The following is an 18,091-nucleotide window of genomic DNA, read 5'->3' as shown; positions in this document are numbered from 1 at the left end:
ATTCTGTCAACCAAAAGCCTGGCCTTTTCGTTATTGGCAGACACATTTATCAAGTTGGTAGAAAGATTTTATGCCAAATGCCAAACTAGGGTTGTCCCTCCATTTGTCACAAATTTGTCCATCAGTGATGATACTTTTCCGCGGATCCGCGGAAATCCGCAGTTTTCTTTCCTTTCCTCGGTTTTCCTCCTCAGATCCTCGATCCGCGGATATTTCCTTCATTTCCTCCTTTTACTTTTTTTTTTTATATAATAAATCTTTAAAAAGTACCTCCTTTAAAAAAAAAAATATATATATATATATATATAAGATTTCCTCCTTTTACTGGACTCCGGGCGTTTTAAAATTGTACTCAAAAGAAGTCATCCTGCCTACTTTCCTGTGGTGCAAGAATGTTCTAGGTGAGTTTTCCGTTTTTCCGAGACTTTTCCTCCTTTTTGACTTTTTGTGAGTATCATCACTGGTCCATCTTTTGGGATAGCCAGGGTTGACACCTCTGTACTATAAAAGTGAAACATAAGAAATAGCAAGGCTGCCAGATGGCCACATGTCTGGCTAAATTGGTTCTGCAGAGAATCATGTTTTTGTTATTAGCAGGCATGCCTACTGTCCTGGAATTTCCGGATTTATCCCGGAAACTTGAAAAAAATAATGGCAGTCGAGGGAAATATGAAGTTTACTTTTTGTCCCGGAAATGAAAAAATCAACTATTATATTACCACCTGGAGTTAAGAAGTCTATGCAATCATCATCATCCCGATCACCACTACTACAACCACCACCACCACATCATCATGATCCCAATCACTAAAACTACCACATCCTCATCATCATCTCTACCACCGCTACAACAACAACCATCACTACATCATCATTACTACCACCACTATTTCAACAACAACTACCACACATCATTACTACAACTATCACCACATCATCATTCCTACCACTACTACTACAACAACCATCATCACATCTACTACTACCATTATCATTACGACAACAACCACCACCACATCATCATCTCTACCTCCACTACTACAATAACCACCACCACATCATCTCTACCTTCACTTCTATCATCCTTACTACCACGACTAAAAAAACAACCACCACCACCTTATCATTCCTACCCCAACTACCACCACATTATTTTTCCTATCACCACTACCACAACCTTCACCATCACCACACAATCATTCCCACAACCACTACTACAACTTACACCACCACATCATCACCGCTACTATAACCACCACCACCACATGAAGAGTTATCCAATGAATATTAATTTTGAAACCTGTGAGTGAGGCTACCTCTTTTGTTGCTAACAGATTAGTTACAGGCCTGTAAATCTTCCGTCTATTGTCGGATTTCCGACAGTACGATTTTGCTAATATTAAGAAGGAAAAAAAAATAGTAGAAATAAAATTCGTAACGTCAAAGAACAGAACCAATAAAAAAGAAAATAAAAGACTTTTATTTTGTTCCTCGAAAAAAATAGATTTTATTCCGTTTCAAATGCCGACTTAAAAAAAATAAATTTTTCATTCGTCGCATCAAAGACAAAACAAAACTTGCAGTCTATCTGTTAGCTATAATATTATCATGCCACCTACATGCTCCACTAGACGTGGATGTATTCACTGCCTGGCTACTGTGCCACAGCCAGCGAGAGTGGGTCGCGAAGTTCGCGCGAGTCGTCTTCACACACACACCTAGTCGGTAAATAAAGCACGCACAGAAGTGTGTCGAACCAGACGGAAGATTTTTCTCTATTTTGCTACCGACACACATGCATATCTTCGGTTCTTATTTCTCAGTCTCTATATTTTTTTGGTTCAGTCTGGATGTGAGAAGGAAAAAAAAAAAAAGCGAAATAATTATTTTTCTTCGAAATATATATTCTTCTTCGAAAGCTCTCACACGACCGCATCGCCTCCTCTTCTTCTTCTTCTTTTTCTTCTTCTTCTTCTCCTTCTTCTTCTTCTTCTTCTTCTTCTTCTTCTTCTTCTTCTTCTTCTTCTTCTTCTTCTTCTTCTTCTTCTGCTACTTCTTCTTCTACTACTTCTTCTTCTATAAGAATTCATCCAAATAGACGAAAGAATCAGCGTTAACATTTAACACAAATAGGAGCGAAGATACGCAGCTTCCTGTGTCAAGCACGAGATACACATCATTCAAAAGGGTAGGAATTGTTCTCTTCTTTTCATTTTACTAACTCAGACCTGGGCCCTCAAATAATTGGGATTTTTTTTTTGGTACCATAAAATAAGGACCCCGTTATAAATAAGTAGGGGAAAGTGACATGATTTGACTAGTCAATTGACGTGTCATATCTGTATTGTGCCCATATTTTGTCCTGTTGTGTCTATTTTCGCGTGTTCAAAAAGTTCAGACAATTTTTTCACCAACCATTTACAGGCCTGTGGTTACTACTTATAATTTATAATTACCTCTGGCACCATTGTAACCATATTATGCTCTTGATATCAGATGATTGACTGTTAATTACTACTGCACGATGTATTTCTGAAATTTGAGGTTTTATCTGTAAAATGTCCCTGAAATTTGAAGTTAAGGGTAGGCATGCCTTTATTAGGCATTTTAGTGAGCGGCAGCAATTGAAGTCAAATTGTGACCCATCTCGCCCATAAGAAAGTTTTGACTGGAACTTATCGTGCCATTATAGAGGGTCAGTAAAAGGTGCATAGCTTTGTAATGAAGAGGAATATCACGTATCATTTATATCAATGGAGCTCTTAATTTAATGATCTTGATGGTAACCTATTTTGCTTTTTATTGGCTTTAGGCACCAAGAACTAACCACCATGGAGAGAAGAGCAGGTCAGCTGAAAACATATGGTCGATCCACAGCTTTTTCAAAGCAAAAGAATGATTTTGACAAAGTTTTCTGTGAGGGTAGTAATAGCACTGGCAATTCACCTTTTGGCACATCAGATTCTTCAACAGGTAGAAGTGTTGACCTCTCTGATTCCTCTGCCCGGTATAATTTAAGAGGACACTTTTGCAATTCATTGTAAGTATTAGTTTGGATTTAGTTAGCAATTCATCTTTGCATTAATTAGATATGGTCATGAAGGTCAAGACAACAGAATGAAATATTTTTAGTGGGGTCACTTGCTGGGTCCTCTATCCCCCATATCTGTTTTCCCTTTCAATGTTGCCCTCTTCTCTGATTTGGATTGAGATTGCTCTTTTTTTTTTTTGTCTTGGTCCTGGCGAGGATCCTAACCCAGAGAGAAACAGTCAAGGAGATGGGGTTTTTTCCCTTCTAAATCATCTCTCTAATATGTATTATTATAATTATTAGTTTTGATATATTGCACATTTGCGTTTATTTCCTTCCCAGACTGTCAATCGGGTTTTTGTAATTACTTCTTGTAATACTTGCTTAGGGTAATGGCAACCCCTAAAGAAGTCTAACAGACAGGATGTTCCATAGTGACACAGTTAAGATCAGATCAGCAACATCATCATTATCATCATCACAACCATCACCACATCTTCATTTTTGCCACCATCTCTACAACCACCATATCATCATCATCACTACTGCAACCACTCCACCACATCATCATAACTACCACCACAACTGCAACCATTTCCACCAATTCATCATCGTTACCACCAGCACCACAATTGATTTAATTTTTACTTTTTTTACATTTGATATGAAACTTCAGTTTTTAGAGCTTTTTTGTTTTGGGATGGTAATTGACATGATTTCACCTATGGTAAGTGTTACATAGGATTTTGTATGCGGAAATTCTTGTTTCATCTTTGAAATTCCTCCAAGTGGTGTCTGAAAGTCCTGGGAGCAAAATGCGAAGTTGGCGTCTCTGTCAAAAATATGAGAAAAATGAACATACATGATGATTGTTTGTTTGCAAGCCTGTGTATACTGTCCAGCGTGTATGGTTGTGAGCCATTTTCTTTTTATTAAGTCCTCATCCATTCAGTATTATCTATTCTCATCAAAGCAGTATCAGTATCAAACAGAATTTCAAGTTTTACACCTGGATCTGAATTGTTAGTAGTAGTTGATTAGTAACTTTTTTCTTTATCTACAGGAGGGATATGTCGAATGAGTCATCCACATCCCAAGACAGTATGGTATGATTTAATTTATATTGTCTTTTTGATGATTTGATTTTATTGGTTATGTTCATTAGAATAGCTGAGTCATATACAACACAGGAGATGAAATGTTTAAATAATTATCTAATAATTTTAATATGAAATTGGGAGATTTGATGGAATGAGAAGGAAATAATAGGAGTGAGGGGGGGGGGGGTAGATTTGAGATCTGTCTTTCATGGTTATTTTGGCATAGATCAGCATGTATAGAAAGTGTCAAATGGGAATAATTTGGCTATCAAAACATGGTAACTTCCGCTGAAAGGTGTGCCAAAGTAAATAAATTAAACCTAGATTCCCAGACAAACTATCCAAAGAAAGAAGAAGAAAAGCACTTTTATACTGAGTTAAAAATGTTTCTATGTCAATTATGAAGCAAATGCCAGCAGTTATAAAGGACTGATATTTCAAGAGAGAAACTCGCGCTGGTGGCAGAATTAGGTAGTTTTAGAGTAGCTAATAATACATTTAAAATATCAAATGAGGGGGGGGGGTGTAAGAGAGAGTAGCGTAGTTTGGCTTTTTTATTATTAATATTAATATTATTATTATTATTAAATTATTGTTGTTATAGTTATTATTATTATTATTATTATTATTATTATTATTATTATTATTATTATTATTATTATTATTATTATATTACTACTACTAATAATATGTATTTTTATATGTGTTGTTTTAAAGTTAATTCAAGAATTATCTCCAAATCAATTATTTTTCATATATCATTTCTATTCTCAAACAGACTACACCACACTTGAAACCACCTAAGTATGCTTCACAAAGAGACAAAGGTAGACGGAAGCTGAGAGTACCTCGAACAATACATAGCAAACAGATAAAATCAAATGAAAAAGAAAACAGTTTCGTTCAAAATGTCCCAGATTACGATGCCATAGCAGAGGATTCTTTTGTTGTCGAAAATGAGAACAAAATTAGTGTAACTAATTGCAGTACACCATTGGCCATGCCCCCCATCCAAGGATCAGATGAAATACCTACATTAACTCCAATATTTCAGGTTCCACAGTCAATAGGTTTAGATTCCTCTGAAATTAATAATAGCCCACAAAGCATCCACACATTTTCTCCAGTTGACATGCCAAGAAGTGATTATATGTCATCTAATGTGACAACAAGAAGGTCATCAAGGCTTAAAACAAAGTTGGTGACATCTAGAAAATTACTAATTGAAGAAGACCACCAAATAATTAGCCTCACTCCCAAGAAAAATGTTCAGGGCATGCCAGATTACAATGCTTCCTTGCACAGATCAATTGAGAGTTTGCATGAAAAGGTTTCCGTATCAGATAGTTGTGACTTTGTTGATAGATCATCTGAGGACATTTTGAAACAGATTGGAACTAACATCAGTAATCTTGCTGCAATCAATTTGAGTTTGGATGAGGTAATGGTGACAAACAATACACCCCCTTCAGGACCCCATCATAGTCCACCATGTGATGCATCCAAAGCAGCAACTTTTGGCCCTTCCTTTGATGCTTCACATGATTTATTTTGTTCTCATGAAAATAGTAACCAAGAAGGATTATCATTTATTCCTGAAGAAGACACTGCATATGATGAGTACCTTTATTCAATCGAAAACATCAGTGAGAGCTGCTCTAGGTCCATATTAGTAAGTATCTCACTCTCTCTGTCTGCCTCTCTCTCTCTCTCTCTCTCTCTCTCTCTCTCTCTCTCTCTCTCTCTCTCTCTCTCTCTCTCTCTCTCTATTCCATCTAAAGCCCATTTCCTAGGATTTCATTCTTAATGTAAAAATTTATCATTATGCCACCTCTATCGAGGATATATTTCTGTATCTAATATTTATTTAAGCATTCATCACAAGTTTATTTAAAGTTTTCAAAAAGTTTGTTATGCAAAGTGAAATAAAAGAATGCATGCATGACTTGATTTTGTCATTTTTTGTTTACAGTATAGACTGTCTACACATTCTATAAATGATCAGGAGCAACAAACGGCTCAGGAAAAATTGTTGGAGATTTGTGACCAGGTGGAGTTCATTCCATTTTCAACCTGCATACCCCATAGGTTTGTACATACATTAAAAGACAAAAATATCTATATCATTATTGAAAAGATAATACCAGCGTCCTTATCACATTTTTTGAAATGTTTCTTAAAAAATGAAATATTGAGGAGAGATAGATAAAGAGAGAGAGAGAGTTAGTTTAATTTGTATTCTGATTGCATTCATGTCATTACAACAGGTCAATGGTTCCATACAATAATTTCCAAATTCCATTTCCAGAATGATGAATAAGTGCGTCAAAATTGGTGAAGGTGTGTATGGAGAAGTTTTCAGGTCTGTTTCTCGAGATCAGAATGTTGCGCTTAAGGTAAGCCAATTTGTATTTGTTACCATCTGATAGATTTTGTTTGGGGTATCCATTGTTAATGTTTACAGTGGACCTCAGACAAAGTAGACAGGACTGAAATTCATGGCATAATAGTTAATATATATGGGTATTTAGATACACAACATCAAAATTGGATATCATTTTTATGCATCAAATAGCAAGCAAAAAAGTTCTAAGTTCATGAAAAATGAATTTGCTCTCATTTTCTTATTTATGCATTGATTTCAAAATTTAAAAATTCAATTCACTTCTAAAATTTCTTTATGGTCAGAAATATTCTGCATACTCAGAGTAATAAGCAAATAATAAATGAGAATAAATAGATAAATATTAGATCTTTATGATCTTTCCCCGACATTTAAATTATTATACATAGATCTAGGTAAATATAAAAATACATCAACACTTGTAAACACTCTATAACATTTACTCAAGCACTCTCACACTCTCAGATTTTTTACCCCATTAGAAAAAGTGTTTTCCATAAATATTAGAATACTTCTTGACATAGTGAGAGAAAGCTTTTTTGAATATTTATAAATTGTCTTTTGTGGTACCTAGTAATTGGCAGCTGATCAACGACGTTGAAATAATATAGTTGTTAAGTCATAATTCTCATTCCTTTCAATGAGTTAATCAGCGTTGTTTGAATGAGTTGAAACCTTTCTTTTTAACATTTTTTTTTTCGAAATATATCTATTACCAATGAACACTGTCTAACAACTTTGGCAGTAAATAAAGATTAATATTTACAGTGGCAATATTTAAACAAAGGGATCATCTTATTTTGTGCTCAAAGTAATTTAAGTTGTCTCAGTTTAGTGTGTTGAAACCATGAAACCATTCATGGATTCCATGAAGAATTTACTAAACACAATGCTCCCATAGTGGGCAGGGGGGTACTTGTTTTGTCTTCTATCCCCTTATATCTGTTTTCCAATTGCTTTCGGTCTTTGTCCTGGCCCTGGCCGGAGTCCTTGGCTGGGAGGGAAACAGTCAAATGCATAGTTATTGTTTTGAGAGATGAAAATTTTTTCTTTGTAAATCATCTCTCTGTTATGTCATGTATTATTATAGTTATTTTGAATGTATAATGTAAGCATTTGAGTGTATTCCTCTTTGCTGGATCTTGTGCTTGTGTCTGGATGAGACTCGTAGGTGATCTCAAACTAAGTACATTGATGGTATGCTCTTGGAATCTACATCTGATCCCTATTTGTTCCCAGTTTCCCTTTGTCTTACTTTTTCTTGGGTGCTTTAATTGTAATTCTAGAACTTTTAACTATCCCAGTTTCTTCCTTTTTACTGGCGCTGATATGACCTGAATGTGTTGCAAGCACTGTAAAACCGCTAAAAACAAATACAATACTAAACACAATGAATATTCTTTGGGATTTCTGTCCTTGTTTGTTGAACCTGTGAATATGTTGAATGCATGTTTCGATAAATGCATTTTGCACTGTACATTATAGGATATTATGTTGCTCCTTCTCCACATTCATGTAACATAAAGTCTTTTTTCACATTTTTCTCTTTTCCATTCACATCCAACTAGATAATACCAATTGAAGGAAACTTTAATGTGAATGATTGTCCTCAAAAGACATATGAGGAACTTTTACCGGAGGCTGTAATTGCAAAGTAAGTATGATTTTTTTGTCTGTTCTATATTTGCCTACTTTTAAAAAAATATTTATAACTGCTTTGAGAAATATTTGTATTCAGCCTTTTGTAAGTGCATAACCTGTAGTACTTGATTCAAAAACTACATTGTATTCTTTAAAATTATTGAATTATATATTAAAAGCTTCGGGCTCAAAACCCTTCTTCAGTCAACATCAAAAAACTATGAAAACATAAATACATTACTAAGAAACCAAATTGACGGCTGAGAAATAATCTGCATATTATTTTAATAATGTATTTGTTTTCATATTCTTTTGTTTTGCCAAAAACGTTCCATGTTTGGTATTTTTTTCTTTTTTGAAGCTGTTATATTCATTTTTGTTTATTACTTTTTACAGTTCACAGCTTCAAGCAGCTTAGAATCACTTGGAGAAGAGAAGGTGCATTTATTTTTATTTTTAGGGTTTGAAAATTTCTTGCATGAAAATGTTAGTTACATCACATGTCTATATAAACATTGAAATTACTGCTTCATCATTGGTTTTTGGTTTGTTTGTTTTTTCTCTTTCAGAGAATTGAGTGATCTGGCTTGTGGATTTTGTCAAGTGAATAGGTATTGGCAATGATAATTTTGATTTAATGCATCTGTCAAAATATGACATTACTCTGTTCACTTTTATATTTTTTTTAATGTTCCGTTATTAATCATAACATTGCTTTTTGTTGCAACTTGTTTTCCTGGGGAATTTTTTAAAGTTTGTTTTGCCAATAAAATTTCTGGGCAGTTTTTCTGTTTAATTAAAGAACCATATTTTCAGTCTGTTTTTCAACTGGCTGCACACAAGGATTTATACAAAAATGTAATGTGAAAATTATGATGTTTTAGGTAATAGGGATAAATCATGGACAATGAATAGCCTCTGGCTAGTCATGAGGGTAAACTTCTTTCCATTTTGTAAGGTCTGACATTCAATCCTTTGCATTTGATTGTTTGCTTTTTTTTTTTTTGATTGTTTTGTTTTGTTCTGATTTTTCGAGGGGTTTTGTCAATAATGTTGTTTTATTGCCAGACCTATTAAATTTTGGTCTCATGTCTTATCGATAACTTTTCAATAATCTGGACATCTTCCTCATGATATGTCAAGATTATTGAAACATATTGATTATGTAATCATTAATCTGTTACAAAGTGTTGATAAGGAATAAAAATCCAATGCTGACACTGACACATCTAAATTGCCGTCTTTGGTGCCGTCAAGAATATGATATATTTTACTATTGATTTCCTTCTGCTTATTCCTGACAGAATATCTTGTGTCCAGGGTTGTTTCCCAGCACCTCTTTTAAAACAGTGGGATGCTTATGCTCAGAAAAAACTCTCTGAAAATGACCGACCAGGTGAGAAAAATTACAACTTTCAGGTGCTCCCATTGTATTCACTGCTACTACTCCTACTACTACCACTATTACTACTACTACTACTTGCTGCTACTACTACTCCTACTACTACTACAACTAATATTGCCACTAAATGAATATGCACACTAGCTGATAGACTTACACACACACATACACAGAGAGACAGACTGATAACAACAGCCTGCTGAGTCGAACAAGTGGACAGAACCGATGCAATAATTCAAATTACTGTTTGCTAAAAACACAGAAAAATATTAATAATGGGCTTTCCTTATTTTATTTTTGGAAAGTTGGCGGCTATGATAATAATAATAAATATTATTGTCCATAGATATGGGAATTTGTCATTTAATTACACTTGTAATGTTATATGATAACTATACTATTCAACAGATATTTCACTTCTACCCACTCTTTCTCTCTCTATCTCTCTTCCTCTAAGATTTGATGTTTTATTATTTGTAGATCAAACAAACATACTCACGAAGAGAGAGAGAGAGTATATCATGATTAGTACATGCATCGAACAAAAAATACTTGCTTGTTTTTTCTGTTAACGTTTGAAAGAATATATCTAGTTGCAATTCGTGCAAGAAGCTGCTAATTTGATTTTGATGTGATATCTTTTAAATGATTTGATTACAGACTTATTTCCTGAAGATCAACTTTTTGCTGTTTTTGAGTTTGCTGACGGGGGATCTGCCTTAGAAAATTTTGAGGTAAAGTATCACAAGTCAACATTGCTTTAGTGTTCAAAATATGCATAGCTATTAAATTGTAAGGTTTAATGTGGTAAACTAAAAATCGTATAGAACAATAGTCACAGTTTCACGAGGCAACAGCACCTTTAACAACAAATAAACCTGCTTTCTTAAAAAGATTGATCAATTATTTATACGAGCACAATTTTGTATTTTGCTCCTGATTGCCAGTATCACTCAGAGGGACACACTTGTTGGTTTTGAGAAAACTTGCATGTAGCTGCTGTAGCTTAACCCATTGCTTCTCAATGCGCCCGAATGCGCCCGGGCAGAATGTGAAAGTAGATGGTATCGCTGCAACTCTTTTAACGGCAAAGGTTACTTCCGTAGCTTTGTGGAACTCTTATAAATAGAAAGTGCGAGAATGAAAGCGAAAGCAGCAATTTACCGTAGCGAAATTTCTTGGATGAAACGAAAGTTACAGATTTTACAAAAAAAAACGCTGCTATCAGTGCGCTGAGGAAAAACGTAAAACTCGATCCAGCAGAACCCCAGAAACTGTGAATGGCTGTGTTGTTTGCAATGTACACTTGTGTGAAGGTGAATGCTTTGCCAAATTCCACATATATCAGTAAATATTTAAAAAATATCAACTCAAAAAAACAAACAAAGACAAAATTTGGGGGTAAATATTGTTTATTTTCTCTTTGATAATTTTATTTTCATGGAAGCGGTGTTAAAATCAATAAATGTTGCATATCATTGCAAAGGAAATTCATTTCTGAATTTCACTGTATTTTTTGTTTAAATAAAGGTTGAAAAATAACAAAGTTATGAATTTTTCAAAATTGTTGGGTGATCGTGCTGTAAGAGTTATCTCCCTGCCCTTGAGAGTTGAGCATAACTTGATCTAGATTTCTTTGAGAAGCATCGGGTTAAACTCAAATTGATCTGTTTTGTCAGACAGACTTTTATGCTATATGCGGCTATGTGGTCTCGTGGTATGACGCTCGCTTTCAGATCGGGAGGTCCTGGGTTTGAGTCTCGCTCGGCGCACATATGAGTCCTTGGAATAGGCTCTTTACTCACATTCTCTCATCGTACTCGGGTGTAAAATGAGTACCTGGCTGTTAACAGCATTGTCTCTGTCCTAGAAAATTTTAATATCGCCTTACAGGCGTCATGTTTTGTCCTAAATGTTAAATGTTGCTGTTGGTCAGGGACTCCTTGTAAAACGCTTTGAGCATGTTTAGTGGATATTGCGCTATATAAAAGCTTTATTTATTTTTTTTTTAATTTTATGCCCAATGAATGAATCTTGGATTCATTGAGTAAAATGCATAGTGGTCAACTGTCCTGATAAAATCAGGACTATCTCAATTTGGCAAACGAGAGAGAGAAAAAAAAATTAATTAAAAATTTGACTTTTTATATATGTATTATGTATGGAAATGACCGTTACATGTCCCAGGATTATGCTTTTTTAGCTAGCAAATTAAAACAAGGAACAGTAAAAGCTCTATATCTTGATTTTATTATTGTGCAATAGTCCAAAAATACTGCTGTTTTGGGGTCATGATGTTAGTGTGTGTTAGGTTCACATGCTTTAACTCTTTGAAATGTTGGTCGCTGTGAAAAATCCCTGTCTCTGTACTTCACTAATTAATATTAAAGGGCTCACTCTCATTTCTGCAGATTTGTGGAATTCCATGATTTCTGATTTTTTCAGTTGTTCACAGCTGAACTGTGGTCATGGGTTTCAGTGGTTCATGATTATCGACAGGCCCAGTTTTCAGTTAATTCTGGTTTCAGAAAAATTCCTCTTTCAATGTTGATAATAATGATAATGTTACTGTGAAATTCATGCACCACATTTATTAATTTAACCATTTCAGTTAGTTATATATTTCTGATTATTCCTAAGATATTAGTTTTGGTTTTTAAGATTTGCATAAAATTTTGCATCTTTATAAGTCTTCTCAGATCATACTTTTTTTTTTTCATTTACTATATTTATTAAGCTCAATATACATGTAATTACATGATTAATTGTTTGTTGGGTTTCTTTTAAAGGCAAATTAAACCAACGCAAGTGACATTGTTGTGATGGAAATAAGCTTTTATAAAGGGTCCCTGACCAACAATAACATGTAGAACAAGAAATTAAGCCTTTAGGCGATATTACTATTTTTCAGACAGACAATGCTGTTAATGGCCAGGTTCTCATTTTACACCTGAGTACAGTGAGAGAATATGAGTAAAGAGCCTTTTTCCAAGGACTCAACTATGTGCCGAGTGACATCACATATGATCACATCACATCGCCACTACTACAGTGTCACCATAATCTACACCATATAATTAACTATCTAGATTTTCAGGAAGATTCCTCCTACCTTTTTCTTGGATACTTAAATGTATTGAGATGCAATGTGAATTTTATACTGTTTAATTGTTTTCAGATGGCGAATCACAAGGAAACATTGAGTGTTCTTAGGCAAGCAGTTTTTGCCTTAGCTGTTGCAGAGAACAATCTAGAATTTGAACATCGGGATTTACATATTGGTAACATTCTGGTGAGACACAGTCAGGAATCAACTGTCAAATATGCTATACAAGAGGAGGACATTGAATTTGCATCTGAAGGTGTTATTGCAACCATCATAGATTTCACCATTTCAAGACTAAAGAAAGGTTGGTTTTTGTTTTGAACTTATAGGCTTTGTGGTCTTGTGGTATGACACTCGCCTTCTGATTGGAAGGTCCTGTGTTTGAGTCCTGCTCTCAGTGCATGGTTGAGTCCTTGGAAAAGGCTCTTTACTCACATTCTCTCACCATTCTCAGGTGTAAAATGAGTACCTGGCATAACAGCTTTGTCTCTGTCTGAAAAAAATTGCAATATTGCCTAAAAGGTGCCGTGTCTCTTCCTACGGTACGTATTAAGTGTTGCTGTTGGCGAGGGACTCCTTGGAAAGCGCCTTGAGCATGGTTAGTGGATATGGTGCTATATAAAAGCTCAAGTTATTTACTATTTTTGTAATTTTGTTTAAAATACTTACCAAGTCTACCATGAAAACTAAACCCAAAGTTTAGACCACTTTTTTTATTGGGTTCGCAATGAGTACCAAATGTGCTTACACTGTAAGTGGGAAGGAAGGTCAAATATCACATTACTGCATATATATGGAACTTGCTTTAGTTTTAAGTTCACCTTTCTATCTTTACTGTCCAGAGACCACTTTATTCTCTTAGATGTGGAAAAATAGTAGTCCTTCAGAGCCATTAGGCCCATGGAACTGGAGTTTATCCTATGTTTCTGTATGTGAAATGGACAATTGCAATTGCTTGTTACCCTTTGGATCGGATGGTAGTCTATCACAAACACAAAGTACTTTCCATTTGATCTAAATCTAACACACCCAGCTACCCAGTCACTGCTGGATGGACAGGGGGACTGGGAAAATCCAGGATCATTGTCAGTTCTTTTGCTTGTGAAGCAAGTGCTCTACCAACTTAGCTATCCGGTTTCTCCAAAGACGTAAAGATTCAGGTTTTTATTTTAAGGTGAATTCCATTCCTTTTGTGTTAGATTAAAGTTTATGATTCATTTAGATGGTATAATTCAATTTAGTATTGCTTTTGCCTGGTCTGATTTCGCAGGTTAAGCTTTTATACTTTTGTATAATTTGACCCTTAAACATCGATTTTTTATCCCCTCTTAGATGGCTGTGCAGTTTTTTGTGATGTATCCACTGATGATGGACTTTTTGAGGGTTCAGGAGATATCCAATTTGATGTTTATAGGGACATGAGAGAAAGAAACGAGTATGTTTGTTTTTTCTATCCAGTTTGTCTTAAAGATATGAGAAAAACAATTTAGACTTTATTTACAATATGATATGATCTACTGACTTAATTCTAAGATAGAAATTAAGGTACTCCGGTTTTATCAATTGTAAATAAAAAGTTTGGCACATCAGTTTAAGAATTTTTATAACAATGTATGTTACAGGCATGTCAATACTCAGTTATGATGTGGCTATGAGACACTATCACTGACCTCCTGGTTTATATACCATCAACTCACCAAATATACCTTACACGAGGACTTCATGTCCTATTTGGAAGGGAAGAGAGTAATTGGGAAAAACCCAATTTTACAATAGCGTTCTGTGAGGGAAGAATATTATGAAGCATTGCTATTAACCTTTGTAAAAAAAAAAAAAGGATGCCGTTCTCGCAGCAGACCTACCATATTTAGATTGGTTTACTTGCCTTTGTGTAGCAATGACTGAAAAAATAATTTTCCTATTTTTGTGAGAAATACGTTTAAATCAAAGCAAACATGTGTTTTTATCGGTTTTCTATTGATCGCACGTTTTACCATTTGACATAATCTAACATGACCTCTTTACTAATTGTGTTCCAACTTTCAATCATATTTATTGATAAACAGCGTCGTAATGAACTTTTAAAATAGCATACAAGAAATCGCCGTGTCCCATATTTTGCCTTGAATTCATGCCACTTTGGGACTGAAACGAGGCCCACAGATTTCTGTGAGATCGGCATTGCTACTTTGTGATAGACAGGTATGGATGGACCTACCTTTGTGATTGACAGATGGGGACCTACCTATTGTCACCTCATCGCGACACTGTCAAGAGAAAACAATAGTGGATAGATGCATTGCATTGTGTGATGTTTACCGACTTTCAAGACTGAACATACATATTATATGTCGGCATTATGACCATATATAGATATATAAGAAATGATCTTTTGATGTTAGCCAGCTTTCACTTTCAAAATTGGGTTTTCAGTTGTTTACATAAGGACCATTTACAGAAAGATTATGAAGAAGGTTTTGGTTGGCTGATCAATTTTGGACAAGAGGTATAATAATAAACAAGTGTATTTTTCTGCATTTTATTCAATCACAACAATCTACTTTCAAGATGCATTTGATCACTTCTACACCGTTGTCATCTCGTGCTGTATAAATGCAGAGAGGAAATGTCGAACATGTGTTAACCATAATTTTAGGACAAACTATTAATCTTAAATCTGTCCTTGTTCGGCAATACAAACATTATTAATGCAGCCCTGGACAGTCTCAAGCCTGTATAAACAGAGAGAGGAAATGTCAAGGCGGTAGGTCTGCTACGAGAACGGCACCAAGAATTTTTTTAACACTTAATGTCAGTAAAAGTGTATGTAGTATTGGTTGTAGTTTAAGTATTCTAAAGTAATAATTTTTTGTCAGATGAAAAATGCCAATATAGATTATTATTAAAGTATTCACTATGATTATTAAAGGATAATTTTTCATTCAATTAAATATTTGACAAATTAGCTGTTAAATTGGGGCCTTTAAGGCCTATTTTTGAAATTCTGCAAATTCAATTTTCACTCAGAAATAGGTCTTGAAAAAAATTTCAAGGATTTGATGGGAATCCTGCATTATTTGTTTAAATATCTTGGTAGAATGCAAATCTAATTTTTTTGATCCATCTTGGTTCTTTTGAAGTTTCTTTGGTGGATACAAATGTCATGATTATTATATTTAAAAGGTTCCAATCTCATTATAATGCTGACACAAGCAAAATGTGTTTTCATTAATTTAACAACGGTTACTGTGCAAGGTCACACGCAACTATCTAATTGTTATCTATTTTTTTTCAATGTGTTATAATCAATTCATCAACCAATGTTATCCTATTCTTTGTTCAAGGAATGACTGGAGTAAGTTTTGCCCTTCTTCAAATATCCTTTGGGTTCATTATTTGTGCAAGAAAATGCTGACTGTCATCAAAGTCAAAGAAAATGGACGTGAACATCGTGAAAGTTTAAGACGCCTCCGCCAATTGAATGAGAAGATTTCCAAGTATGAGAGTTGTTATCATTTAGCGATGGACAGAGATCTTTGGGAGTTTTGATGTTTTGAATCAAATTTTCTTCAATTCATCAGTGGAATCAGCAATAGATCTCTTTTTCAGTTCAATTTAACTGAAACTCTTACTGTCTTTCTCTAGCATTAATTTTTCCTTCCCTTTCCATATATCTTTGTTTCCTTGTTCTTCTTGGGTATTCCCAGACTCTTCCATAAGTCATTAAACCTATTCCACTCCCAATTTTCATAGTCCTATTCATACCCCATGGGGTGGATTTACACCCCTATTCCAATGATAAGAAAAAATGTGAGTTACCCTATTCTTTTCCATTGGGGTGGTTTTACACCCCTAGTCAAATGGTAGGAAAAAAGCTTTTTGCCCTATTCTTATCCAATGGGGTGGTTTTGCACCCCTAAGTTTATATAGGAAAATATGAAAAGAACCATTATTATTATTACTTTTATTATTATTATTATTATTATTATTATTATTATTATTATTATTACTATTATTATTATTATTCATGCCGCCAGTTTTTACCATAATTAGTGCAAAGAATAGAGATAGTGAAATAGAGTTTTGTTTCACAGCTTGTTCTATTTTTATTTTTTACATTTTCCACACCATGACTCTGACCCAACTTTTTCATTTCTTCCCCTTCCTGTTTGTCACATGTTCCTGTTACAATAATTACAACACAGAGCAGATGCTCCTATCTCCCTGTTCCTAAGGTTGTTCTATTTTGTTTTGAGTATTAATTTGATTCATTCACTACAATAAAATCAAAACGAAGTGAAAATGGCGGCGGATGCAAATAGGAATGTTTTTTCGAGCATTTCAAGTGACCTCAACAACTGATGAAAACAGTTCAGACTTTATTGATCTCCAGCCAGTTCATCTTTCAGATCCATCACTCTTAGAATGAAGTTCCAACCCTACATCAGGTAAGTCCCTTATTCTGAATCTATTCTTGCTTGTTTTGTTTTGTTAGGGTTAACCTCTCTTTCAACTACTATAGGTCACATAAAGATACTGCACTACTTTGACAATTATTTGTGCGAATCAGACTCAGACATGCAGTGTAGCACAAATCTTAGCCAGTAAGTGTTGACAGACAGCAGGCCAGCCAGCTGTATCACTTTTCCTAGAATATGCCACGTCTGGCAGGGAGCTGATAAAATAACTGTGTGTTTGTCTTTGGTTTGAGGAGCTTATCTACTGTACAATTTTTAGCTGGACTCCAAAAGCATTTTTTATGTTTAATATCATATGAGATCTTTCTTCAGAAAAGAGAGAAGCTGCTCAATTTTATTGCAAGAGTATAATAGTCTTATATGTTGTACCTACTCAATAACTTGAAAGGAAAAAAATGTTTTTTTTTCACCTATTTGATATCTCATGTTTCAGATGTCATTGTACAAACCCTGAATGATCTAGAAGTGGATGGTGATGAGGATGATGGAGACGTTTTAGATTATGCCAGCAGCCAAGGTGATGAAGTTGCATCCATTCTAGACGATTCAGATCCCGAAATGCTAGTTGATGAAGTTGAGGACAGAGATGAGGATATTCAAGAAGATGCAACTTTGACAACGTTACCAACTGGAGTAGCTCAAACTTCAAATGATGGAACAGTATGGTCTGAAGAGCCTGTTGTCCAAAACTTTAGGCAAAGGCAATGTAATGTTTTTAGACAGGTCAAATCTCATAATGTAAGGAATGTTAACATCAAATGTGTTGTTGACCCGCTATCAGTTTTTACTTTTTTTTACACCACTGGTCATTTCTAGCATTGTTAGATTTTACAAATTTGGAGGGGATGAGATGCCAGGGTGACACGTGGGTGAAGACAGACGGTATAGAAATCATGGCTTTGCTTGGATTATATTACCATTTGGGAGCA

The 18,091-nt window shown here is 34.7% G+C and overlaps 1 protein-coding gene across 1 annotated transcript; it reads left to right on the top strand.

Annotated features, from left to right (window-relative positions):
* Positions 1-311: 311 nt before the first annotated feature.
* Positions 312-16,372, top strand: LOC144964879 (uncharacterized). The gene is made up of 13 exons (XM_078899611.1): positions 312-401; positions 2,813-3,040; positions 4,095-4,137; positions 4,910-5,803; positions 6,104-6,219; positions 6,440-6,527; positions 8,104-8,189; positions 8,746-8,787; positions 9,481-9,572; positions 10,239-10,312; positions 12,757-12,988; positions 14,017-14,119; positions 16,029-16,372. The coding sequence occupies exons 2-13, from the start codon at positions 2,832-2,834 to the stop codon at positions 16,231-16,233; spliced, it is 2,184 nt and encodes a 727-aa protein (XP_078755737.1). The 5' UTR covers positions 312-401; positions 2,813-2,831; the 3' UTR covers positions 16,234-16,372.
* The last annotated feature ends 1,719 nt before the right edge of the window (positions 16,373-18,091 follow it).

The sequence above is a fragment of the Berghia stephanieae genome, chromosome 2 (assembly GCF_034508935.2).
Source record: "Berghia stephanieae isolate SIO BIC M18660-M18661 chromosome 2, UCSD_Bste_1.3, whole genome shotgun sequence".
Lineage (NCBI taxonomy): Eukaryota > Metazoa > Mollusca > Gastropoda > Nudibranchia > Aeolidiidae > Berghia > Berghia stephanieae.
This window is presented reverse-complemented; position numbering and strand designations above follow the sequence as displayed.

What these genes read in the sequence shown, in the direction of transcription:
- LOC144964879 (XM_078899611.1), top strand. Translation starts at nt 2,832, where the DNA reads ATGGAGAGAAGAGCAGGTCAGCTGAAAACATATGGTCGATCCACAGCT. An exon ending in CCACATCCCAAGACAGTATG is followed by an intron (nt 4,138 to 4,909) that starts GTATGATTTAAT and finishes ATTCTCAAACAG; the next exon opens with ACTACACCACACTTGAAACC. An exon ending in CTCTGAAAATGACCGACCAG is followed by an intron (nt 9,573 to 10,238) that starts GTGAGAAAAATT and finishes ATTTGATTACAG; the next exon opens with ACTTATTTCCTGAAGATCAA.